Source organism: Otolemur garnettii, unplaced genomic scaffold (assembly GCF_000181295.1).
Source record: "Otolemur garnettii isolate 467f Iridium unplaced genomic scaffold, OtoGar3 scaffold00021, whole genome shotgun sequence".
NCBI lineage: Eukaryota > Metazoa > Chordata > Mammalia > Primates > Galagidae > Otolemur > Otolemur garnettii.
The window spans coordinates 8108785-8133845 of record NW_003852416.1 but is presented as its reverse complement, the minus strand read 5'-3'; the positions used below and the strand labels follow the sequence as shown (position 1 = coordinate 8133845).

General features: G+C 48.6%; 2 protein-coding genes across 7 annotated transcripts in view; one reads left to right on the top strand and one right to left on the bottom strand.

Moving 5' to 3' along the window:
• Nucleotides 1-1419, top strand: part of HABP2 (hyaluronan binding protein 2) — a 33390-nt gene extending 31971 nt beyond the window's left edge. Inside the window, exon 13 of the mRNA XM_003787338.3 lies at nucleotides 805-1419. Coding sequence (XP_003787386.1) covers nucleotides 805-969 — 165 coding nt within the window. The 3' untranslated portion in view covers nucleotides 970-1419. The remainder of the gene's footprint in view (nucleotides 1-804) is intronic.
• Nucleotides 1420-1557: 138 nt separating this feature from the next.
• NRAP (nebulin related anchoring protein) overlaps nucleotides 1558-25061 on the bottom strand; it is a 67154-nt gene continuing 43650 nt past the window's right edge. For 3 of the 6 annotated variants that reach the window (XM_003787155.3, XM_023511631.1, XM_003787156.3), the window contains 14 exons: nucleotides 24933-25046; nucleotides 23175-23372; nucleotides 21410-21514; nucleotides 20073-20171; nucleotides 18110-18214; nucleotides 17696-17803; nucleotides 16542-16853; nucleotides 10804-10908; nucleotides 9940-10038; nucleotides 8177-8281; nucleotides 4778-4885; nucleotides 3047-3358; nucleotides 2237-2368; nucleotides 1558-1662 (listed from right to left, as the gene is read on the bottom strand). In XM_003787155.3, the coding sequence (XP_003787203.1) occupies nucleotides 1558-1662; nucleotides 2237-2368; nucleotides 3047-3358; nucleotides 4778-4885; nucleotides 8177-8281; nucleotides 9940-10038; nucleotides 10804-10908; nucleotides 16542-16853; nucleotides 17696-17803; nucleotides 18110-18214; nucleotides 20073-20171; nucleotides 21410-21514; nucleotides 23175-23372; nucleotides 24933-25046 (2007 nt within the window). Of the gene's footprint in view, nucleotides 1663-1713; nucleotides 2369-3046; nucleotides 3359-4777; nucleotides 4886-8176; nucleotides 8282-9939; nucleotides 10039-10803; nucleotides 10909-16541; nucleotides 16854-17695; nucleotides 17804-18109; nucleotides 18215-20072; nucleotides 20172-21409; nucleotides 21515-23174; nucleotides 23373-24932; nucleotides 25047-25061 lie in introns of those variants that run through there. The other 3 variants (XM_023511627.1, XM_023511630.1, XM_023511629.1) reach the window with 1 other exon arrangement.

The window sequence follows — 25061 nt, the reverse complement described above, 5'->3', positions numbered from 1 at the left end:
AAAAGAGATCGTTAAATTCCCTGGATAATTCAAGAGTTTCACCTGCAGGGAGACAGTTAGTTGTGGGTTTGAAACCTGGTTCTGTCTCTTACTGTGTGGCCTTTATTAACCACCAGAGTAATTCTCCCATCTCAGATGCCTACTCTATAAAATGGAACAAACATCCCCATCACGTTGTGGGGAAGGTTAAGAGAGAATTCATTTTAAAAACGGTTGGTGGCAGTGCTTAAGTAGGAGCGAGTGTCTGAGAGCTCTCTTCCTCCCCAGCATCCTCAGCGCTCAGTGAGGCTTGCTGGGAACCAGCACTGTTCTATGTCACTTTGTCACAGTTAATCCTCCCAGGAACCCTGGTGGGAAGGACATCTAGTACTAGCCAGTTTACAATGTGGGGACACTGAGCCTCAAAGCCATGTGTCTAGCAAGCAGTAGAGCCTGCTTTGGAGCCCGGAAGGTCCTCACAGACCATGCTGGGCCTCATGGCCCTGGGGCCCCTTCCTCCTCAGCTGTGTGTGGCCTGCTGGAAGGGCTCTCTCCAGGCAGGAGACCAGGCCCTGGTGGGCTGCCAGAGGAGCAAGTTGAGGGTCCCCAGGAATTCCCAGTCCCGGTATCTGTGTGACTAAGAGCCCTCACAGTCTCGGAGACAGAGGGCAGTGTTAGGGTCTCTTCCCCAGAAGCCTCATGCCATGTGAAGCCCGGGAAGGGCCTTCCCACTGCTCTCTAGAGAAGCATTCCCTGGGGAACAGTGGAGGCACCCCTAGTATGTTCTGGCTCATAAGGCTGACTTTGCGCCTCTGCGTCCCTTAGGGTGACTCCGGAGGCCCTCTGACCTGCGAGAAGGACGGCACCTACTATGTCTACGGCATAGTGAGCTGGGGTCTGGAATGCGGGAAGAAGCCGGGGGTCTATACGCAAGTTACCAAGTTCCTGAATTGGATCAAAGCCACCATCCAAAGGGAGGCTGGCTTCTAAGGTCCCGTCTTCTGAACTCAGAGCCCCTCCTCCTCAGTGCCGGGGCCAAGGGAGGCCTCCTAGGCAGCGACAGACACCCCCAGGAGCGTCCACGCACTAAACAGAGACAGCTGCTGCCTGGCAGGCCCTCCTGGCTCAGCACCTGCCCCCTCTCCTCAGGCTCTTTCTGCCTTCCCGAGTAACCCGAGAATAATGGAATGCACACAAAATATATATTATGTCTGTTTCCCTCAAACAATTGCACCCTCTCGAAAATCAGTGTTCACAGAGACTGCCCCCACCTGGGACATTTGCAAATGTGGATTACAGAATGCCCAGCGCCGGTGGGAGTCGGTCACCTTCACGCTTTGATTCCTCATCCCAGACACTAGAGCTCCTCAACTGACCCAGCCGACCATGTCTAGGTATCAGGGAGAGGAACAGAAATACAACATTCTCCATTTGCTTTCAGAGTTGTTATTTTAATAAAGGCAGATCTGGGTGGGCTTGTGGGCTATCTTCATAGCTTGCCACGTAAAGAACGTCTGGCAAGAACACGTCGTCTCCGGCTGGCTTTTCTCTCAAAGAACCAGGGTGGACGCTGTACACTCACAACAGCAGAGCCTTCTTCCTTTTGACGTGCAGAATCTCAGTGGCATCTGGGTTCACATCCCCCGTCTGATGATCTCCAACCTGCACTGCCTCCAGCCCCCCCTGCAGAAATCAAACAGCCCCCCTGAGTTCCAACGAAGCTCGCTTCCTGCTCCCACAGGACATGCTCAGCTACCCTGGGAGCAGCAGGCACACGCTCACGCTCGCCACCCCGCTGCTCTCCTCCACCCTCCCCGGGAAAAAGGACCCTCAAGGCAAGAACAAGAAAGAAACAAAGCCAGTCCCTCATTTAGACTGGCATCTTTCTTCTGAACAAAGTAGGGTTCAAAATGCAAACGGTGGTAGCCAGCAAGTCCCTGACCCTTTCTGCGAATGTAACAAGCAAGCAGTCAGCACAGCCCGGCTGCCCTGGCCCGGGATTGATGTCGCCCCGGTAGGTTTGCCTCTGCAGAACTAATAGCTGTGACTTCAGAGAAAGCCCTGCAGGAAGTTTAACCCGCGTGTCATCTTCCCGATCATCTCAGACCCATGAAATTAGGCGCCTTGCTTGAGCTGCATTTCACACTTCTTTAGAGCTAGCTGACCTTTGGCCAAAAATAAACTTTGAAAAGAAACAATGAGTTTGTCTTTCCCCATGGCCTTGCAAGCTAGGGTGGGTTGGCAGCTTGCTACTCACGTGAGCCCCCCGGAGACCCAGGCCCCTTGCGTTGGCCAGTTCTGCCGCCCGCCGAGCCATTTCCACTTTGTAGGAGCCAGGAGGGGTCCAGCCAACACCTCTGGTCAGGTTCAAGTCTGATTTGTATTTGACCTTGGGGAAAGGAGGGGAGCAAGAGGAATAGGTCAGCAGGGTCTAAGTAAACAGGACTGAAGAGGCAGCCACACGATGTGGGAGGCAGTGTTGTCAGGAAAGCCACAGTGAGGGGAGCAAATCCGTGTTCAGCTGGAGCTCGGGAGGATCCTGTGTGCTGTGGGCTGGGCCAGCACGTTGCCCTGTCCCATTCGGTGATGGGAGCTGCAGTGGGGCAGAGGACACCTGCTCCTACCTAAACGCGCTCTGTGGCCTGCGGGAAGTCACTTCCCTTCCTTGGGCTTTAATTTCTCCCCAGGGAAAGGGCAAAGTCTGAGTGAGGTGATTACTAAGCTCTCTTGGAAGCAGCACATGGCCACCAAGGGCCTGGGCTCTCACATCAAGTCAAGCACGGTTCATATCTCAGGCCTGCCACGTACTTGCTGTGTGATGTTGACTAAGTCACCTAAGCCTTGGATTCCTCATCTCTAACATGGGGCAGTCCTAGGTTGTTGTGTTATGTGGCATGATGCTTAGAAAGGATTTGACCCAGAGCCTGGCCCACAAAAGAGAATCAAGAAATGGCAGCTGCTGTTATTGTTCCTGCTGGCACCAGCCCAGCTCCCCCCAGAAGGGAACAGGGAATTATGGAAGTGACACCAGTGGAAGGGGCTCAGCCAGGCGAGGGGAGGCGCTCACATCGCTCTGTAACTGGTGAGCCTTCTGGGCGTGCTTCAGGCCCAGCTGCTCTGGGTCGCTGGTGGGCTGGGGCAAGGGCTGCCTGTAATGCACATCGCTGGCCAGTTGCTGGCTCCTCTTGGCCTGAAGAAAGCCGGGCTGGTCTGTGCGGCTGTGGAACCGGGACCGATTCTTAGCAAAGTCCTTTCTGTACTCGTTGTCACTCTGGAGTCTGCCAACATTGAGGAAATGCCTCATCCTCGGGTCATCCTGGACGCTGCGGTACCCAATCTGCAGGCCCCGGTCCCGCAGGAAAGCCTCTCTGTACCGGAACTGCGAGTCAGAGGAGCAAAGGTGGTCACAGTTGAGTCTCGCCACCCACCTCCCCTCGGGCCAGCCTGAGTGACAGGGCCAGCCCACAAGTTTCTTACAGGAGCCTTGAGAGTCTGTGAAGGGGGCGAGTTTGGGATTTAAGCCGACCTAGCTGTGTAGCCTTAGACCAGTTACAGAGTCTCTGAGCCTCAGTTCCCCCATCTGATCAAATGGGAGAATGATCTCCCTCCCTCCATGGGAGGTTGAGAGGATTCAACTAGATAGGGGCTGAGCCTCCTGTCTGGAGCCAGCTCGTGTCCACCGCATGGTGGCTACTGAAGTTGTTGCCGCTGTAATTAACACCCCGACAGGAAGAGAAGCAGGCCATGCTCACGCAGCCAGTCTGCCTTTGATTCTTCCCAGCCTTCGGGGACCTCGTCCAGTGCTCCTGAAACCCTCGGTAGTGCAGGACCACTTTCATTTTGTTTGGCTTTTTAAATTTGCAATGCATTAAAGCCCAACATGTGGTCCTACTGCCTGTGAGTAGTATGTCGCAGTACCAGGTACGCTTGGTAACACCCAAACTGGCCTTCACCCTGTTCAGTGAGATGACTCCACTGGTCACCTGCCTGGATGCTACAACATCTAATTGCTAAAAGAATTTCCAAAGAATGCTTGTTCTGATTTCTGCACTTATCCCATGAAACTGTTTACAGGTCAGCCTGTGTCTGCGTTGAGGGACAGCTGCCTTGTCAACAACACCCTCTGTTTTGGTAATAATAACAGCCATATTTTGAGCACCTGTCACATGCCAGACACCAGACACCATTTTGTTTTGATTGCCACATTAGTCCTTGGAGAAAAAAGCCCTATTTCATTGATGTGGAAATTTGAGTTCCGAGAATTTAAGCAACTTGTTTGAGACAAACAGCTAAATTCCTAAATGATTGAGTCAGGATTTGAACTCGAGTCAGTCTAAGGCAGTGGTTCTCAACCTGTGGATTTCGACCCACAGGAACTGTATTAAAGGCTTGCAGCATTAGGAAGGTTGAGAACCACTGATTTAAGGGAAGAGCCCAATCTCTTTCTGCTCTACCTCCACACTGCCCTTCAGCTAAAAGAAGTCCCTTTACTGCAAATCAACAAACCAACCACATGCCCACGATGTCTAGGTACCTAGATACCAACTTTTAAGAATGCCTCTCTCAAAAGAGAAGGAGGGAAAATACAGCCCTCTCTAATCTTAAATTTCTGGCTAAGATCCTAGGAAACAGGACCAATTTTCTTGCTTTCATTTGAAATATAGTTTGTGTTCAAATCTGGTACAGGAAGAGAGGGAGATGATCTTGACAGGTCCTGGTAATTTGCTTTTCAACAGAACCGGGAAAACCGGAGTAACCCTATCTATCAGTGATGAAGGGAGAGAGTGTGAGGTCTTACGTCACTGGCGATCTCCCTGGACGCCCGGGCAGTCTGGAACGGGATGGCGTCCAGCCTGAAGTCGTAACCGCCAGCCCGGGTCTGCTCCCAAGAGTTTCTGTAGACTTTCTAGATTGGAAAAACAAAATCATGAGTTGACAGGTGTCACTCTGCTGTCCCACACGCGGCTGGTTTTTAGCAGCACTGTTCCTAAGTGTGTGCCCCTTTGTTTGGCTGGTTCCCAGGATGGCAGAGTGTAAGGCCCCACATCTACCCTGGGGACCCCCAGTGCGGGGGTTGGTGGTGTGCCCCACAGAGTTTCACCAACTCTGAGGCCCTGCTGGGGGAGAGTAGCAGCTGTGGGTCCGTCTCATCTGCTACCCAAATTGGAGGGCCCAGCCCATTCCTTCCTGTCTCTGCATCCGCCTTCAGTGAATCTGGTTTGCAGCTTCAAGATGTCAGAACTCACACTTCCAGAATCCAGTTTCTTCTTCCCGTCTGCTGACAGTGTTATTCCTTAGGTCTTGGCACCCACGTGTTTATTAGCCTCACTGACTTCTGGGGGGCGGGGGGCGCTCAGCTCGGCTTTGATGTGGTGTCCCACACGGCGCCTATGAGGCATGCTGCATCTCACACACACCCCTGGGGCCGGCACGAAGGGAAGAGCCTTTACCTGAATTAAATTTATTGTCAAGAACCTGACCGAGTACCTGACCCATGTGTTTCATATCTTCCTCTTTCATTTTTTCCCCTTTTCAAGTTGTTCTCACACGCCCTCTGGGAGTCTGTAATCATATCCTCTTAGTCCTCAGGTAGACCCACATCGCCGATAGAGGCATCAAAATCTTCCGTGCCTTCATGTAGCTAATATTTTTTTTTTCAAGATAAGGGAATGGCTCCATGAAAGGAGTCATCTGGAGATCCCAGTGGAGGGCCATCCTTTATTCAGCCACAGAGAAGGGAGACAGCAGGAGAGGCACATCACCAACAGATGACAAAGTGACAGCCCCAGACCGTGTCGGTCGCTCACGCATTCCGTGAGCTACAGCAGGTCAGGGGGCCCTTAAGAACCTTACTTTTGTCACCTAGAAATGGAGGTCAAGGCTGGTGCTCTGTTCTACAGGGGACTTGGGGGGGGGTTAAGCAAAGGAAGAGTGGCAGATGAAAGGCAAAGTGCTCCACCCCATCCCACACCTGGGCCTGAAACTAGAGAGGACCGCCAAGTGCTCGGGCCAAGCATGGCGGATCTCGTCCTTTCTGTGCACTGTGGAAGTTCACCGCCACCTTCCCCTGCACCATCACCTCCAACTGCCAACATCCAGCACCACAAACCCTGAGCTCAATGCCGGAAATGCAGAACCATTAATCGCTGGTCTAATCACCTCATGGACACATGGCAAACAGAGGCAGGATGATTAGATTTACTGGGTTGCCCCTGAGTTAGCAGGTTGGACTGAAAGACCCGTAGGAGAGGAGGAATGCTCAGACAATGACAGCATGACCGTCCTCCATAGCACTGAACTTCCTGTCATGGTGGCCGCACACATATTAGAGTAGCAAATACAGTCAAAACCCTATCTCAAAGGGGCATCCAGGGCCTTCCTAATAAGAGCATTCATGCTAAATCTGTGCTAGTTATCAACACCAAACTTTATCCAACATCAAACTCCAATGTCACCCTACTTAGGTGTCCAACACACCCCAGCTCCTGAGTCTCTATAACTCAGGGTCAACTAGAAAGTATGGCCCAAATTGGGGGTCTGCCGATGTGCCGGCTTCCTTCTCCGGGTAACTTCTCCCTGGATACTGTTTGCTTGATTGTGGGCTCTTCCTCCCTGAGTTTTTTATTCTGTTGAGGTTTTTGCCTTGCCACTGGGAGTCTTTAGATTCCATAGGCCCTTTGATTTGGAACCCTGGGCGTTCCTCTTCTTTATCACAGTGGGCGCAGTTTTGTCCTCATCCTCACACATTAGAGTCATTTGATTTTTAGTTATTTCGGCTGCCTTACACATCTCAATGGCTTTCTTTGCCCAGGAAGGTCACTTTCCCTCCACATCTTCCTCACAGAGCACTTGATCCAATTGTGCGTGTTCCACACGCCCCCGAAGAAGTGCTCTTTCAAGAGAGGTTCATGAGTTCTCCATATCCGCATACGCCGGCGGTTAATTTCAGCTCCAGGACTCTGTGGATGGGCATCCCTTGTGAGAGAGAAGATGCTTCCCTCGCTAGCCTGGGGTGGCTGTCCTCCTTACACAGGGTCCCCACATGAACCGGCAGAGCCATTCCAGTCTCCACGGCTGTGGGCCTCCAATACTTTCTCCAGTGGAGGCCTGGCCTCCCCCCCATCCTTGAGACATTAATGAGATGGATGTTTTGTGCAAGTTCTGCTGAGGGGGAGGCCCTGCCTCCCCAGATGGAGGTCAGCCCACCAGAGCTGCTGTTCTAAAATTATCCCTCGCACATCCCTCAAAAGCATCAAATGGCCATAATAACTCATATTTACAAAGCACCGTTGCATTCACCGCGTGGGATCCCACAGGGCTTTACAAACGCAACAAACTAATACACAGGCTAACTAGAAGGCGCCTCTCGCCAACCCCTGCGAGGCAGCCACCTCTGGGGTGAGCAGCAGCAGCTGTTGATCTGCACGGAGCCCCAGGACACAATGGCCAGGCTAGGGAGGGAAGAATGGCCGGACTCTGGGAGGCCCCACGCTGCCCCAGGCCGACACACTCAGCCTGTGTTATTCTGATCTCACAGTGTCTTTTGATTCCGCCGCTTCTCTACCTGTTATCCCAAGATCACAGCTTTGCTGGCAGAGCGACCGCCTATTCTATTACAACCAGGGGCCTCCAACCCCTGCTAACAACAAGCCTGGGTTTAGGAAACAGCATCTTGGTTATGCACGCAAAGGGCACACGTCCAAGGGAAACCAGAGTGCTGAAGGCCACAGTCCCACGCACAAAGGAGCGAGCTGCATTTGGACAGGACCGGCTACAGTTGCAGCATCTGTCCAAGCTGCGGGGTGTGACAGCGCCACTCCATCTCTGCAGTTACACTCTGCTGAATGGCCGAAGAGAGGAGTCCAGGAAACAAACAGAGCTGGTGTCTACACCCGCCAGGGCCAGGGGACAACCCCCTGTCTGTTACTCACACACAACAGGGGTCTTTGGACTCTTGCCCAGAATCGAATTTTACAGCTGATAGGAATTTCAGTTTAGCCCAGCCCTGTTCCCATTTTATAAGTGAGAAAACTGAGGAAAATGACTGGAAGTCACACACGTAGTTTGTCCCACTCTCAGTCCAGCATTTTCTGTTCCGAGTGCTCCTTCCTAGGACTTTTAAACAAACAAACCCATGACGGGCATGGATAATTTTACAAAAGCAGGTGCACGCCACATGAACCACTGGGTCACTTACGTCACTCAGATGCAGCGCGTTGAGGCGGGCTCGGGTGAAATCGGGGTGGTCGGGGATCACAGTATATCTGTGTAGGGACTCCGCATCCCCCGACCTGTACAGGCGCTGTGGATAAGACAAGCTCACAGTTAGTGTAGAAGTGCACTAGCTGAAACCACTGGAAAGGAGGAAAAGCCGATTCCCTTTCCTGCCCCTGCCCCTGAGTGTCCATGGGATAGGGCAGGACCCAGCCCCGCCACGGGGAATATCTCTCCACAGCCCACCGACTGATGGCAGGGCCCTTTGTAGCCAGGGTCAGAGGAGATGGCTGGTTGGTTTTTTTTTTTTTTTTTTTTTTTGTCTTGTTTTGTTTTTTTTTAGACAGAGTGTCACTCTGTCACCCTGAGTAGAGTGCTGTGGCATCACAGCTCACAGCAACCTCAAACTCCTAGACTTAAGCAGTCCTCTTGCTTCAGCCTCCTAAGTAGCGAGGACTATAGGTGTGCACCACTATGATCAGTTACTTTTTCTGTTTTTAGTGTGGGGGAGGTCTCGCTCTTGCTCAGGCTAGTCTCAAACTCCTGAGCTCAAGCAACCCACCTGCTTTGGCCTCCCAGCGTGCCAAAGGGAGGCATGAGCTCCCACACCCAGCTGGGTGGCTGGTTTTAAATAGACCCTGTTAAGATCATTCATCAAGATCTGCTCTAAAAGGGCCACAGACCAACATTGTAGTCAGCCGTACCTGTGTGTTTTACACAGTAGAAGATGTACAGATAGGTCAGAGAATCTTCCCAACTGAGCACCAGACATGCTTTTTACTAGTAAGGAGATAGAGCCTGAATGCCTTTGGTGTTTAGCATTAACAGTAATAGTAATAATATGGTGATAACAATACGGATAGCACATGTGGTTAAGTCTTTTTTCTCATGAAATGCCTTAATATCTGTTTTGGCAATTACAATTTTCACAGTCTACCTGGCGCCCAGGGAAGACACAAATTCTAAAACTCAAGTTTTATCTTGATTGTGACTTTTAGAGCAGTAATTTAGGAACTGCAAACAATTTTAAAAAGTGTTTGGCTCTCATGTATTTTTAGAGATGAAATTTTTGATCTTTTGATCCCTTCCCAAATTTAACTCGGGCTTTGCAAATGTGAGCCGGGCAGTACAGCTTTCCGCCAGGAAGCAGCACTTTGTCACCGTGCCTACAGAACCAAATCCCTTGACAATTTCAGGAAAAAAAATTCATCTTTCTATTCCTTGCAAAAGATACAGGAGAGAGGAAATGGGGCTAGATTGCACAGAAAGAAAAAGCAGAAAGAAGCTTTAAGCACAGCTATTCTTTTTTTCCTAACTGGGTTATAGTAAGATTTTAATTTCATTGTTATCAACAAGTAAGATGCATCTGATCTAGTGTGTTTGCTAAGGGATCACTAATAATATTTGGCATTATTAGCATTATGATTATGAATCAGACCTGCCATAAGGAACGTTTATTGAGGACTTACTATGTTCTAGGTTCTTGCTAAAAGACTTATGTGCTTTTATTTATTTCATTCCTCATTTAATTCTTTTAATCTTATGAAATGATTGCTATCATTATTCCTCCCATCCTTCAAATAAAGGAACCACGATTAGAAGGGATTAAGTAATGGCCCCAAGATCATCCAGGCAGCAGACACAAGATTTGTACCCACATCTGTCCAGAGCCTGGTCCTTAAGCACTGATGATTGAGCGGCAGTGGTCGACTGCGTGCCTGGGATGAACAAAGAGAGAGAACCCACCTCATTACAGTGCAAGTAGCTGTTCTTGGCATGAACCAAGTCAGGGGAGTCAACCACTGTGGTGAACTTGATACTATCCGGTTTTTTACGGTATTTGGTCTGTAAGAGAAAGACAAAGATTCCCATAAACACAGCCAGACATACGTCTTTCTGGATGTCGCTCCACCCGGCATTCTCAGATCCAACATGCCCTTGACATTATTAGAAAACAAGTCTCTCTTCTTGGTGTGCTCCTAGCAAGTGAGGGTATGGAAAAGATCCAAGCTGTTTATGTCACAAGGATCACGTTATAGGGATTCACTCTCCTGAAGAGAGAGGCTACAAAATACCCCTTACAATAAAGGAATTCAGTAAAAGTCAGAATTTTGCATCTGTACGCTCTGTTCAGATGCTATGTAAATATGTTCTGTTACTAAGAAACTGAAGAAGGCAGTGTGACCAGGTTAGGGATCCCCAGGACATCAGTACAGTGGAGGGTTCAGTTAACGTGACCATCCCTGTGTGATGTCTAATACCTGAAATCAGACAACCTCTGGACACTGGAACTCTGAGTCTACTCTGTGGGCGGCCAATCCCCCCCAACCCAATGAAAAGAAAAGGCTAGTTTAGGTCATTATTGTACAAAAGGTTTTGTGGGGAACTTTATGAATAGAGCATGCATTTAGTTTCCCAGAAGTGAATTCAATTGGATGGACATTTCATTCTGTCTTGAGATATGGTTGCAAATGGCCCCCAGAAAAAAACTGGGAGTCAGTCCAGTGGCCTCAGGGCCCTCTTGGGATCTCCCTCCCATACACAGGTTCCCTCTTCAGAAGGAGATGCTAGGTTGCCCTTGTCAGCACTGGCAGGCACGGTGGACGGTACCTCACTGATGAGTTCTCCAGCCTTCTTTGCACTCTCTATCTGTGGGGACCTCAGCGCCAGCCATCCTATGCCCTTCATGCCGGTCAGGTCTGCCTTGTACCGCAGCTGCAGGGAGAACACATGGGCGTCTGTCAGGACAGCACCTAAGAGTCCTGAGGCCTTTCAGGAAGCTCCTGGACTTGCAACAGCATTTGTGACAATGCTCTGTTGTAACATTTCCCCATCTTCGCTGGGAGCTCACTGGGCGTGACTAGGTCAAACGGTTTGCATTTCTGGTTCCACCAGGAATTAAATAACGGATCATACACAAGGTACAAGAAGGTCCCACCAGCGAATTGGTGGGATTTCAAGCAGAAAGTAATGACCTGCGCAGATGATCACTTAGCGGTGGTTGTCAACCTTTCTAATGCCGCGGCCCTTCAATACCGTTCCTGTGGGTTGTGACCCACAGGTTGAGAACCGCTGACTTAAAGGAAGAGCAGAGATCAGGCTCATATGGACGCAGGGAGGCAATTAACAGTCTAAATAGAAACTTTCTACCACTAGTCCACTAACAAAAGGGCTTGGAGCCCTGGACCTGCTGTTGCTTAAAGCAAATCTCTTTACCAAAAAGTGACTCAGTTTCTCTCTGTGTTACTTAAAGGCCGTAACAGCTCCTCTCTTCTCATGAAATCAGGGGCAAGAGCCATTCTTTAAGTCAGATGTTCGTTTTCGTGGTGGTGGAAGCAGACTGGGTCAGAGTCAATGACAGCAGGACCTTACAACCTGGAACAAACTTAGCTATAACCCGTTAACGGTGAGCACACCATATTAATCTTTTCATGCCTCAGTTTGCCCCATCCTCCCCATAATCATCATCATGATTTGCTTATGCTGCAAAAATGGGCTGAGCCTTGCTCTCTTCCCTCATATTTTCAGAGGTCAGAAGATGAGGCTACTGCTTATTCTGGGAGACAACAGTAAACAGCGCTTTAAGATGTGACCAGGAGCCTCCCCGAATGTCAAATCTGGTTACCCCTCCCCCATCTGCCCACCATTGCCTACAATAACACAGGCCCCCGGATGCTGTGCTTTCCTCTTTATGGAAATTAGGCATTTTTAAAGGTAGAAAAAGCCCCTCTGAGGAAATCTAAAATTTGGATCTAAATGAAGTTGATGGCATTTCTCTAATTTAGACGTAAGCTGTGCTGTAACGCAAAATATCACTCCAGAAATCAGCCTCTCAGCCTTTGTAGTTTCCTTTCATTTCCAGATTCACAGCGCTCCTCACAGCTGGCCTCAAAGAGGGTCCGTTTCTGATCTACTGTCTGCTGGTTAATGCCCCTGTGCAAATTTGACTCTGCTTTCCAACTGGCGAAGGGAGACATCACTCAGGCTTGGGAGCAGGTTTCAAAACCCCATGTCAGTAAGATTGCTTTTTATACCGCGATCTTTCAGTCTACACCGGCAAAGCTTTTGCCTTGCACTCTGATAAAGAACAGAGAAAATTGGATAAATTTCTAAGTTGGAGAGAATAATCCTACAGGGCCTCTTCACAGCCGGGCCTTGCTCCTTTCATAAGCGAGATGAAGTGGGGAGCGCTCTTTCAACTCGCCTTTTGTTGAGCTGAACAGTACGATCCCAGGTTAAGTCAGAAAGCAAGATGCAGGTTCCCCAAAGATCTGACTGTGCCTCTGACTCTCTTATAAATGGATCATCTATTGATATCTCAGCTCCCAGCCCAGCTTTGACTATTCACGCAGACCCTAAAAACAACACATCTGCCCCAGACTTCATGATAAAAAGACTGGAGAAGGGGAGAGAAGTCAAGAAGAATCTCCTAAGCCAAAGGTGGTTTAGAAGAATTCTAAGATAATGAGAGACCTTCCCCAGTTGTCCAAGTGAATCTGGCTTCCCCGAAAGGCAGCCTTGCTCTTTTCCCTCAATGTCCTAAGGGGTTCTGGAAGCCACCTTCAGGGGCCCATGTGAAGTTTCCTGGCACCCCTATTTTGTGCTGCTCCTGAGTTCTAACGAAGCAGGAAGGATGTAAACAATTGCACCCAGCAGGCGCCTGGAGGAAAGGATGTATTTCTCATATTAATAAGAGATGCTGCCATCACCACCTTGCACAGAGTGGGGTTTGCTCCAGACCCACCATTTCTTTCAGTCCTCGTACCATCCTACAAAGGAGAGGTCATTCTCACCCACAGAACAATGTCAGTATTCAAATGACTGTTGAGATTCTCAGAAGAGCCATCAGCTGCTGTACCGTGGTCCAGCCACACCTGCTGTGGTTAAGAGAATAGATGCAGGATCCAGAGCACCCGGGTCCATGATCCAGCCACCTGGGGAGTCAGGAGACCAGAGCTGGAAGCCCCACTGTGCCTCCTACTGGCTGTATGGCCTTGAGCACATTTCCCCACCTGCTTGCAACCTTGGCCAAGCTACTTAGATTATTAGTGTCTTATGGCCACATCTGTAAAAATAAGAATAATATTAATGCCCACGTGGGTATTAAATGAGATTTTCTGCACAAAGTATTTACCCTAATGCCTGGCCAGGGCAAGTGTACAGTAAAATTTAGCTTCTGTTATTGTTATTACTGTTATTTCTGAAGGGAAACTGAACCCTGGAGGGTTTAAGGACCTGTTTGAGGCCACATGGCTGTAAACTGTCCCCAGAACGCACATGCCTTTGAGAACTCCCTGCAGCCCTGGTGTGAGACCGTGGAGGGAGGGGGGAATGGAATACAGACTTGAAAAGCACCTGAAAGGTGACAGAGTCAAGAAGACTACTAAGCCGAAGGTGGTTTGGAAGAATTCTAAGATAATGAGAGAAGCACCGCCCATTACAAACACAGCCTTCCTGAGGATGCTGGGTGGCCCAGCCTACAGGAGCTTAGGGGTGAACTCTGGCAGGCCCCTTCTGGTTCAACTCAAAGCTCTCTTTCTGGCCTGGGGTGGGGGGCGGGTGGTAGTTGAGGGCAAGAGAAGCAGCTGAAGGCTGCGGCTGCCCAGCTGAATTCCTGTGAGCATTTGGGTCTTCTCCTACATAATATATCCATGTGAAATTGGGGTTTTGATAATGACTGCAATACAGTTGAAGTCTCATAATCAGCTGGACATGGGGGGGTCTACTGTTCATAGTCTCCTGAAATCCAAACTCCTAGAATAACCAAGTCATTTCCCCCCAAAGTATACAGCCGAGTATAGTAATTTGAAATTTAAGCAATAATTTCTTAGCATTCATTCAAAAAGTTAATCCACATCCTGCTTTTAAAGTGTCAGGATAAGATTGCCAACTAAAAGGACTCTCCTTTTTAGATTATGCTCCCTCTACTTTTTTTTTAGCATTTATTTCACTGTTCAGAAATAAAAGTGGTGTAAATGGTAGCTTGAAGGTGATGGTTAGTTTTTTTTCTTTTTCCCCACTCAGTAAAATAAAATCTGACGATATGTTGATCCCACCATTTTCAAAAGGCATTTTCCCATGAATCTCAGAATTCTGAGATCACAGATCAAACTGAACCTCTTTGCTTTTCCTAGAAAATGAGGTGATCACTCAAGGACACACAAGCAGTAAGTGACAAAGCTGAGCGTTGACCCATCTCCCGGCTCCCAGCACGGCTTCCGTTATCCCTCCCAGGGAGCCTGCATATCCTCGCAAGGGCCTGTCCTATCCCGGAAGGTTTCTCTCCTCCCCAGAAATAGACCCTTGACAAGAGGGTCCCTGGCTGGGCAGCAGAGTCATGCTGTGAGCTGTCCTTGGGGCCTCAGAATCACCATCCAGCAAGTGGAAAGACTTTGAGGGTAGAACGTGAGCTGACACTTCAGTAACTAAATCCCCAACGTGGGGTCCATGTGAACTCACTCCAATCCACCCTCCACTTGATGGGGTATTGTAGTTCTAACAAATCATGGCTAACAATTGAATGATAATTAAATTATTAAATAATAAAGTCATTGTTAGAATAATTAATAATGAATTATGTATTTACAATGCGTATTGCCATATAGAATTAGACTAAAGTAGTCACTGCCCTGAAGGCAACCCAAATCGGGAGACTGCTGCAGGGCTAATACTTACTCTAGAGTTTCTGTGGATGAGGCATGGTGGTAAGTGTTTCATACAGACCACTTCCCAACTGGGAACTGGATGCTCAGACAGGGGTACTTTTGTCCCCCAGGGACATCTGGCAAATATCTGGAGGCATTTTTGGTTGTCACACTGGGGGGTGTAATGTGGACACCTCGGGGACAAAGATCAGGAATGTTGCCACATGTCCTACCACACACAGGATAGGCTGTAAATATCTGTGATGTCAAAGGTGCAGGAACTCTGACGTAGATGGTGGGTTCTGCTCTAAAATGACAACACCTTCCTCCTCGAGTTGCTGTGGGGCCTCAAGAGCCCACGTGAGACACGGTGCCTGCAGCACATGCGTCCTGCCTCACTGTGCACCACAAACCCATCGTCATTACCATGTCTCATGTCCCCCTCACCATTACCATGTCTGAGGCTTGGGGAGGGTGTGGACTAGTCCAAGTTCACCCAGCCAGTGGAAGAGTTAGGATTTGAATCTTAGCAGCCTGACTCTAGAACTTCCCACCAGGACACAGCAGGGACTGGGTCCCAAGCTAGTACCTTTGCTTGGGGCATGACCTCTCCTTTGTGGGCCCAGGTTCTATGCCTGCACTGTGAGGGGTGCATCTCACTTGCTCCATGTCCTGTACCAGACGGCAGGATGCTAAGGGTCTGAGTTCTGGAGCTGTCCCTGCCTCCCCACCTCCCATGCGACCTCATTCCTAAAACAGGAATAACAGTTGTCCCCACCTCAGAGTGTGTAGCAAGGGTACAAGCAAAGGTGAACTGTAGGTGAGGGAAAGTGACGGCTACTTCATTCTTGCCATAGCATCACCTTCACCCTGACCGTGCACAGCCAGGCCCTGTTCTCTCTCTGCCCCATCCCCTGTGACCGCCCCCACTACACTCACTCACTTGCTTCAGTCTTGCCCCACACATGCCAAACATGCCCCTGCTAAGGTCCTTGGCCTTGGATCTCACTATTCTCCTTGCCTGGACTGCTCTATCCCCCTTTCTCTTTTCCCTTAGGCTTTTCCTCTTACGAGAGACCCCATAGGCCCTCTTTTAAGTGGCACAGGTTCATGTACACACCATACACGCGTACACACCTTCCTACCTCACTTCCCTGCTCTGTCTCCATGGCGTGCATCCTGCCTGATATACTATATACAGTACAGTACAATAAGATCACCACCCAAGGGGCTGTAACAAACTGATCAACATGTGGAAATGATCAACATAAGGAACCAGGCCTCCTGTACTGAGATGTACATGTGCACGGCCGGTCTATGAAAATTAGGTCAACTTAAGGAGGTGTTTAATGTAGGGAGGTGGTCAGCAATGGAGGTTCTACTGTATTTTACTTATTTATCATGGTTTATCTCCCTCCTATATAATGGAAGTTTCATGATTGCAGAAATTTTTTGGCTTTTTTGTTGACTGCTGTATTCCCAGGGTCTAGAACGGTACCTGGCACATAGTGGGTGCTCAGGAAATATTTGCTCAATAATTAGATGAACGATTCTAACCCAGATGACACTGATCATGCAAGTCATCATTTAGAGCTGAGAGGAGGTCTTAGAGGGGTCCAAAAGGCTAGGAAGAAGCAAAGCTTTACATCCAGGCTTGGCGGGAGGAGGAAGGTCGGGCTGTTTGCTTTTCACAAGGTCCCTTACCTCACTCTGCAGGGCATGGGCTTTCTTGGCCCAGGCCATCTTCAGGTCCTCCGGCAGCGCCGTGAAGTCATGGCACTGGGTCCTGTAGTCATAGTCACTAGCCAGGGCCTGGGCCTTCCTAGCATGGACCAGGTGCACCATGTCCAAGGGTAGGTGGCACTGAGCTTGGCTGCTGGCTGCCTCCCTCTTGTACTGATTCTCACTCTGCAGCTGGCCCATCCGCTGGCAGTGGTGGAGCCGGGGGTCATCACTCACACTCTGGACCCCAATGAGCTTCCCTCGCTCCTTCACAAAGTCGTGTCTGTAGAGAAACTGGAGGGGAAGACAGCCAGTCAAATCCCATCTGTGCATTCTCATTGCAGAGCCTGGAAAAGTCGCCTGTTCTTACACTAGGAGGTGGTGATTATAAGAAAAAGCAGAGTGGGGTTGACCTGAGCATGTGCCTTCTTCCCTGGGGGATGAACAATTAAAACGCCGCTCCATTCTTCCTATCTAATTAAAATCAGATACTCAGAACCAAAGCAAAGGCCCTACTCCCCTTATGTGTCCTATGGCCGAAAGGAATTTATTAGAAAGGGTAAAAGAGAAACGTGTGCTTTATCTGTTAGCACTTGGCAAAACATTAAACCCAAAAGACAGGATCCATTTATTTGAAGTCCACAATTTCTGTGATTTGTTTGTGGGAAAGAAAAAGTCACCTTCATGTCCCAAAGCTATGGACGTTATCAACAGAGTGGCTGAAATACAGCTGGCAAATCCTAACACCAACGCGTGAAACTACAGAGGGCCGAGAGGGAGGTGCGTCTCGGTCCACGGCCATTTCTATCCAGAGGCTTCTCTTTCTAATTCTGGGTGGAGTTAGAAAACAGGCGACTCACGCCTTACCGGGGAACTGTTGCCTAGATGTTGCAATTAGAAAGAAATCGTAATCTCCCTGCTGGAGACCTCTGCCTGACTTTAGCTTCTGATTAATGGAGTCTTTCTTTCCCAACCTCCATCCAAGAATCTCATTCATAACTAATATATTCTGCAGGTGACATCCTGTCTCACACGGTTACAGATTTGCTTTAATTCAGGAAAATCAGCCACAGACATTGTTTTACATGAAGTTAACAGAAATTAGGCAAGATGGAAGGTCATATCATTCCACTCACATCACTGGCTATGTCTCCAGAGGCCCGGGCAGCCTGGAAGGGGAGAGCCTCTATTGTCAGCTTGTAGCCTTGAGCGCGAAGATTATGCCAAGATTCCTTATATTTTGCCTAAAGTGGGAACACATGTAAATTTCCTTTTAAAAAATTACGCGAATCAATGAGCAAAGGCTACCCCTTTCAATTGTAGTATAACATTCTAAGAATATTCTGAGACAATCCCATTAGCACACACCCTGTAGGGCCCTCTGAGTATTTATATGTACTCAAATTTGTGAGAAGGTATATTTAACAAGTGCATCTAAAATACACGCTTTAAAAAGGCTCCGGGAATGCCAGAGAGGCCACTGTTAGTTTACTCCACAGTTGCAGATAGACACAACTTTTGCTTGGACTTAAGCAAAAAGAAAGACTTACATCACTCAGATTGGCTGCGTTTGTTTTTGCTCGGATGAACTCGGGCAGACCCAGAGTCATCGTATATTGGTGTCTTGTATCCTCTCCAGCTGCTTTATAGAGACGCTGTGGTGGGGAGGGAAGAAATATATACATATACATATACATATACACACACACTTATACATGTGCCCTTGCACACACACACACACACACACACACACACAAAGAGCCAAAAGAAATGTATACTCATTTTATGGAAGGAAAATACTGTATTAAAAATTTATAATACTCAATATGTACCGATAACAAAACATGAATATGAGGCCACATTGAACACCTTTTGTAATCAGAGGAGTCAAATGTTACTTAAGTATTATAAATTTGTACAGTTTTTTCCTTGCTTAAAATGTGTATGCCTTTTATGGCGTCCTGTGTGTGTGGCAAGAGGATGAGTTCTCACCCAGCAGGCGTTTCTGCCTGAGTGCTGGAAGTCCCTCCCTTGCAAATGGACAAACACAATAGTGAAAGGCTAGTGGCTGTGTCCTGGTCATACTTTTAGTCTTAGGGAAAATGTTCCTTTCAATCAAGACAGTCTTGCATGAGTCAAATTAAGTGACATAGAATGAGTATCTGTGGAATTATAATATGGTTTTGCTGAATAATAGGCTAAGGAAAGAAAAATAAATTTAAGAATACTACTGAAGTTCTTTAGATTATAGATATATTCCTTGAGGACACAGCACAAAGCTGATATTAGGAACTGGGAAATTGGGCGGCGCCTGTGGCTCAAAGGAGTAGAGCGCTGGCCCCATATGCCGGAGGTGGTGGGTTCAAACCCAGCCCTGGCCAAAAACTGTAAAAAAAAAAAAAAAAAGGAACTGGGAAGTTAAAAGGAAGATCTGCTTGATGGAAGGGAGGCCCCACACCCTGGTCTGCATCCTTTACTAAAGCCTGGGATCCCTTGCACTGGTAAACTCATGCTAATGCTGCCCGGATGGTCTCTTCTGGTACAAACACATCCATTCTTATGACTAGAAATGAGTCTGTGTTTGTTGAATTTTTCACGGCCAGAGGCCATCATAAAAAGCCATTACCCCATAGCACCCTGTTCACTCAGTAGGCAGGAAAAGTTAAATAGGAATTTGAAATTGATACTGTCACTGTACAAGATCATAAATTCAATCCCTGTGGTCTCTCATAACCCAAGCTGCTGTTCCTTACATTCTAGGGGACTAGGGGTGAATGCAAATTTATAGTATAAATAGCCAAATAACAACTGTCTTCTAGGTTAGAGTCAAGAGGAGAAATCTGAAGATGATTCGAGATTTAATTCTCTGCCACACTCACCTATTTCAAACCTGTAAGAGAGGCACTAGGACACCGAAGTGACAGGAGTAGAATGATGACTTTTTTATAGAATGAGATTCCCTTCCCCATATCCCCCCTCTGCTGGATAAATTGAAGCAAGAACTGAGTAAATGGTGAGAAGAGGAGGAGGCAGAGAATCGAGAAGCCCAACAAACACAGCACTATACACCTCTCCTTGGACATACCTCCTCCTTATAATGATCCTCAGAATGGCCGTATAAAATTGGTTAGCCAGACTTGGCCTCGATAGAACAAATGAATTATAGACCAGTACTCCTCAGACTTTAAGGTGAACGAGACTCATCTGAGGATCTTGTTAAATGACCATTTGCAGTCAGTAGGTCTGAGGTTGGGCATTGCCACTGTGCCCCCAGGAGATACTAATACATAATAGAATAGCTGGGCCGTGGCTGCATTCGGGGAGGAGATGACAACTAAACCAGATTCCAACTGAGCCTTCTTTCTCTCTGGAAGATGTTTAGGCTCTGGATAATGATCTTCTTTCTTTCTCTTCAACCTCCATACACACACTCCTCGCCCTCACTCCACATACATACTGTAAACAATCTTGCAATGTTTTTCAAAAGACCATTCCAAAGCCATCAGATTTTACCTCGTTTGTAATCTGGTTGCTGAATTTTGCATGAAGGAGGTGGGGCGTGTCTGTCACAGCTGTGTACTTGAATGAATGAGGATGCTGCCGATATTTACTCTGTGCACACAGAAGGGGAGAAGAAGACCCAGGAAGGTGTAAAGCCAGAAGAATCGGTTCTTTGGGTATAGCCTGTAAAGCCTCATTTTCCAGCCTGCCATTCCAGAACCTAGTTTGTGCCTTGCTCTTGTGACCCCAGAACTCAGAGGGACGAGGAGGCAGAGAGGGGGACAGAATGGAATGAATCATGAATTTGTCAATGGGGAGATGTAATCCTTTGGCATGAACATAAACGTGACCATTTAAATTTGTGGTTTGCTCCCAGTCTTTGCTCACTGGAGGTCTGATGCTCCTCAGCCTTACTGGTACACCACAAACAACTGCACAGCTTAAAAAACATACATGCCTGCACCTACCCTGGGAGACTGGGATTCAGTAAACAGGCAGTAGGGCTCAGTCTTCCGTATTTTTTTTTAAGCTCCAAAAGGGGCTCTGATGTACCATGAGGTTAAGCCACTTACTTTAGAGATTTCATTGGAAAAACAAAGCACAAAGTTCGATCTACACTCCCACTAAAAGCAAACCCTAAGTGCATCTGCGCTCCCAGTCCAGCTGCTGCACACACTTCACTCCTGATGCCTTGCATTATGCCCTCCTGTCCTTGTATCTGCCGTGAGCAAAAGTCCCACCACCGTCTCAGGGGTAAGCAAGGCTCCCCAGGAGTTCATAAGGCTTGGAATTCCAAGACTTCTGTATTTCCATCAAGAAATTATCACCAAGCTTACAGTAACCATGTCATGCACAGCTGCCAGGAAAGCACAGGGCTTGAGTTAGCACTAATCCTCACAAAAACTAAACAAGGGTGGCACGACTTTACCCATTTGACTAATTAAGACACTGAGGCTCAGAGAGGGCAGGTCACTGGTGTGAGATCACACAGCAAATGAGGGCTGGCCTGGAATTTCAATCTCTGTCTGCTGGTTGTCAAAGCCTACCTTGTTTGCCTTGTACCACCGGGCCATTCTCCAAAGGGATGCAGAAAAAGTACAACTTACGGGCCAGGGAACACTTCTTACATGCTAATAGAACTAAGGCAATAGCCTCAAAGCTGTCTTAAACAGCATCCTGTCTGAATGCGGAATCCAGCAGGAAAAAGAGGCCCACAGGTTAGGCAGCAAGTTACCACTGCTGACAGTTTAACGGCCTGACGGCTTTAGCAGGAAGAGCAGACCAATTGTTGGGTGACAACCTCTGTGAGGGTCACGTCCTGGACACCTATCACCAGAATCCCCGGTTACCTCGCTGATGAGTTCCGATGCTTTCTTCCTCCCTTCAATCTCCAATGTGCCCGGAATGACACAGGCAACTCCTCGCATGAAGTTCAGGTCTGATCGGTACAAATTCTACAAGGACAACGAAACAAATCAGAAAAGCCAAACTCTCAGAACAGGGAAGCAAAGGCAAACCAGAGGTCTCGTGACGCGGCATCTGATAGGATCATCATTGGAACCTGTCCCCCCAGATAGATCATACTCAGCCCTGGTTCAAGGGCTTCTTAGTAAACACTCACGAGGGGGGAAGCAACGTAGGTCTAAGGAAAATAATTCTGCTGTCGCTAGTCTCAGAGTAGCTCTTACAAGGATGCTAGACAGATTTTTATTTTAATGTGGTCTATCAAAAAATAAATGCTGGAGTGGATTGTGGTTAGAAAGTCAGTTGTTGTGGGGCAAATGAGGAAACAGTGTAAAGGGTCTGCTAAAACAAAATCCAGCAGCAATGGGTGGCATCAATTAGGCACGAGTTAAGAAAACATTAATAAACGAATCCAAAGTAATCTGGCCAAGGCCCGTCTGCATCTGTGAGGGTGCGGTGAGCCTGTACTGGCATGTACAGTTTAAACAGTCCCCCAATTCACTCCCCTTGCACCCAGGCAGCACCCCCTGGGCGTCTTGCTTTCCTGTTGCTATCACGACCAGAGACAGGGCAAGTGAGGGCTCTGCTCAAGTGACAAACAGGCCCCCAAGATAAGCATGGCAGCTCCCTGCTTCCTACAGCTGCTCTCAGCTTCCTGACAGTTTGTGTCACTCAGTAAACGCTGTACACAGGCGTATAACCCCAGCAGATGACAGATACCCAGATCTGAGTGCCGCTCCGCTCTCAGGCTCAGCCAAACTGGGGGAGAGGTTCTGAGCAGTGTTTTATTTTGCTGCCCATGCCCAGTTCCCGGCAAATCTCGTAGCATGGAAACCTAGCAAACCAGGAAAGGAGGTGAGTGGCAAGCAGGATGCTGCTGCCTGTTAGGAAAAGCAGCCTGTGTGTCCTTGGCAATGAGGAAGTCTCCCATGCTTCCTGCCTCCTGAGCCGGCCGGCCAGCTTCAGAGGACAGACAGAAATGCACGAAAGAGGAGTGAGAAGACTCCTGGAGAGGGCACAGGAAGGCTCTCTAGGGCCCCAATTTCCCACCTAGCCTCTCGACACCCTCCTCTTCCCGAAATGGGTCAGTTCCCACAGAGCAGCTTCTCCCAACAGATCTCAGCCCTCCCCAGAAGGCGGGTGCAGTACAGAATGTATGAAGCACCAGAGGGCTCCTCCATCTCACTGGGGGCCAGAGGGACCTTGAACGTGCAGAACCATGAACCTTCAGGGCATCTTGGGCATCTTTGTCATTTGAACCTTAAATTCAAGTCCCAGCACTCCCAATCTCACCTCTAGTTGTGTGACTTTGGGAAAATTATTTAACTTCTTGAGGCCTCACTGTAATTTCCCCTCCAAAATAGGGATAAAGAATGTTAATATAGGATTATTGTGAGAATGAAAAAAGATAGAGCATTAAGTGCAATGCTTAGAGTTCAGCATAAATACTCAACAAATGGTGGTTACTGTTAGATTCGTGTCATTGTGCCAAAGGGCTGAGCAGGAACTCTCTGGCTGTATTTTAAAAGAAGACCCAGGTGCAGGATTCCTCATTTCCTGGGGCTCCACTGAGCCAGCAGGAGCTTGCAGGTCACTGCCTGGTGGTCACACTGAGAGGAGAAGGGCCCGAGAGGGGCCAAGTCTCCTCACCTCGCTCTGCAATCTGTGGGCCTTCTTGGCACAGCTCAGCCTCAGGTCTTCTGCCAGGGAGGTGTACTGGGGCAGTGGATGTTTGTAGTCCTGGTCGCTGGCCAGGGTCTGAGCCTTCTTGGCATGCACGAGGGTGACCATGTCCAACGGCAGATGGAACTGCGTCTTCGTGTGTTCAAAGCCTTTCTTGTAATTCACCTGGAGGGGCAGACAGATCAATAGCAGCTCTTTCAAAGCCACTATTTTCTACAGGACCACCAGGGAGAGCCACTGAAATGCAATTGTCCTGGGTAGGCCCATGGGGCTATTCTTGGCAGGGCTGGGCCCTTTTCTTGCAGGACTGGCCCAATACTACATAAGCAGGGCTCATCTCCAAGCCCTGACACCCACCAACCCCAGCTCCCGGGGGTCACTGATCTGGACAAAGACAGTCCACGGTTCCCCCATTTGGGGAAAATGGGAAAGTTTGAGGAACAGATAAGATGTCAGTGATTCCCTTGCTCCAGTCTTTAGATCTTCCCATTTCTCAGAGGTGGGACAATGCAGGGACCTTGCTCCCTGTCTAGGTGGGGACAATTCAGGAACTTGCTCTCTCTCTAGATGTTTTTCTCTGTCACCCACTCAAGTTTAGGCACCAAAGATTCTCCCCTCACACTAGCTTAGAATTCACTGCTTCAAAGCAACACCCATCCTGAGAGGGGATTAGGGAGACCCATTTCAGGCTGCTGGCTCCGCTGCAAGCCTAGAGGAGCCATGTTTCAAGGTCTGGAAACTCACATGGGGCTGTGCTGGGAACCAGATGCACAATCCCACCTCCTCCTCCTCTATCCTCCTGTCGCCTCCTCACTGCTCTGGTCACCCTTTCCTCATCTCCCGCTTCTATCCTGCCCTCACTCTTAGCATAAGGCCAAGGACAATTCATATCCGTCTCCATATTTTTAGGTCAGCAACCCAAGTTGGGAGAAAGTTAGAAATGGGGAAACTGAAGCAGAAAACATGTGAAGTTGTGGAAAGAGCATCAGAGGTAGAGCTGGCTCTGCGGCCTGGCTCTGTCCCTGTCTAGCTGACCCTAGGCAAGGGACACAACCACTTAGAGTCTCAATTTCCTCAGCAGAAAATGAGGATGAATAATAAGCTGAGTTCCTCAAGATAGACAGTTAACTGAGACACTGCCCGTAAGGGTTTAGTCCCCTGTAATATGGCAGACATGGATTTCGTCACTGATATTAGCCAACTCACATATGTGCACAGAGGCAGAGTTTACAGTCCTGCGTCACCATCAAGAGGCCAAGTTCAACATTGAGAGACTCTTTTAAATCTGATGGCCACAGAGGCCAGACCAGTAGCATGACGAAGTAAGGTAAGAAGAGGGGAGGAAGGTGTGCGGATGCAGGTCTGCCTTCTGGCCAGAAGCCTAAAACTTTTACGTCAAATCTTCCTGTTGTTAAGGCTTGTAATTAATTCACTCTACAAACCAAACAAACAGCTGTGGAGGCCAAATCCAGCCCACAGGCTCCCTCTTATGACCACTTGTCAAAATCATGGACTGCCCAGCTCAGAGAGGATCAACTAGCCCAGGACCTCATTTTCATAGAAGAAGCTGAAGCCCAGAGGGGGAACAAGTGATTTAACAACACCACTTAGTGAGTTAGAGACAGGACCAATGCCCACGTGTGGAAGGACAAACGACATTCATGTGCCGTGCCACGGCGTCCTCAGGTGGGAGGCCGGTGTGGCTGTCGCATCTTCCCCACTCACATCACTCTGCAGCGAGGTCGCGTGCACTGAATGTGCAAGGCTGATATCATCCTCCAAGCTCCGGGAGCCAAGCATCTGTCCTTTCATTTTCTCAAATGCCTCTTTGTATTTGTACTAAAGGGAAAGAGA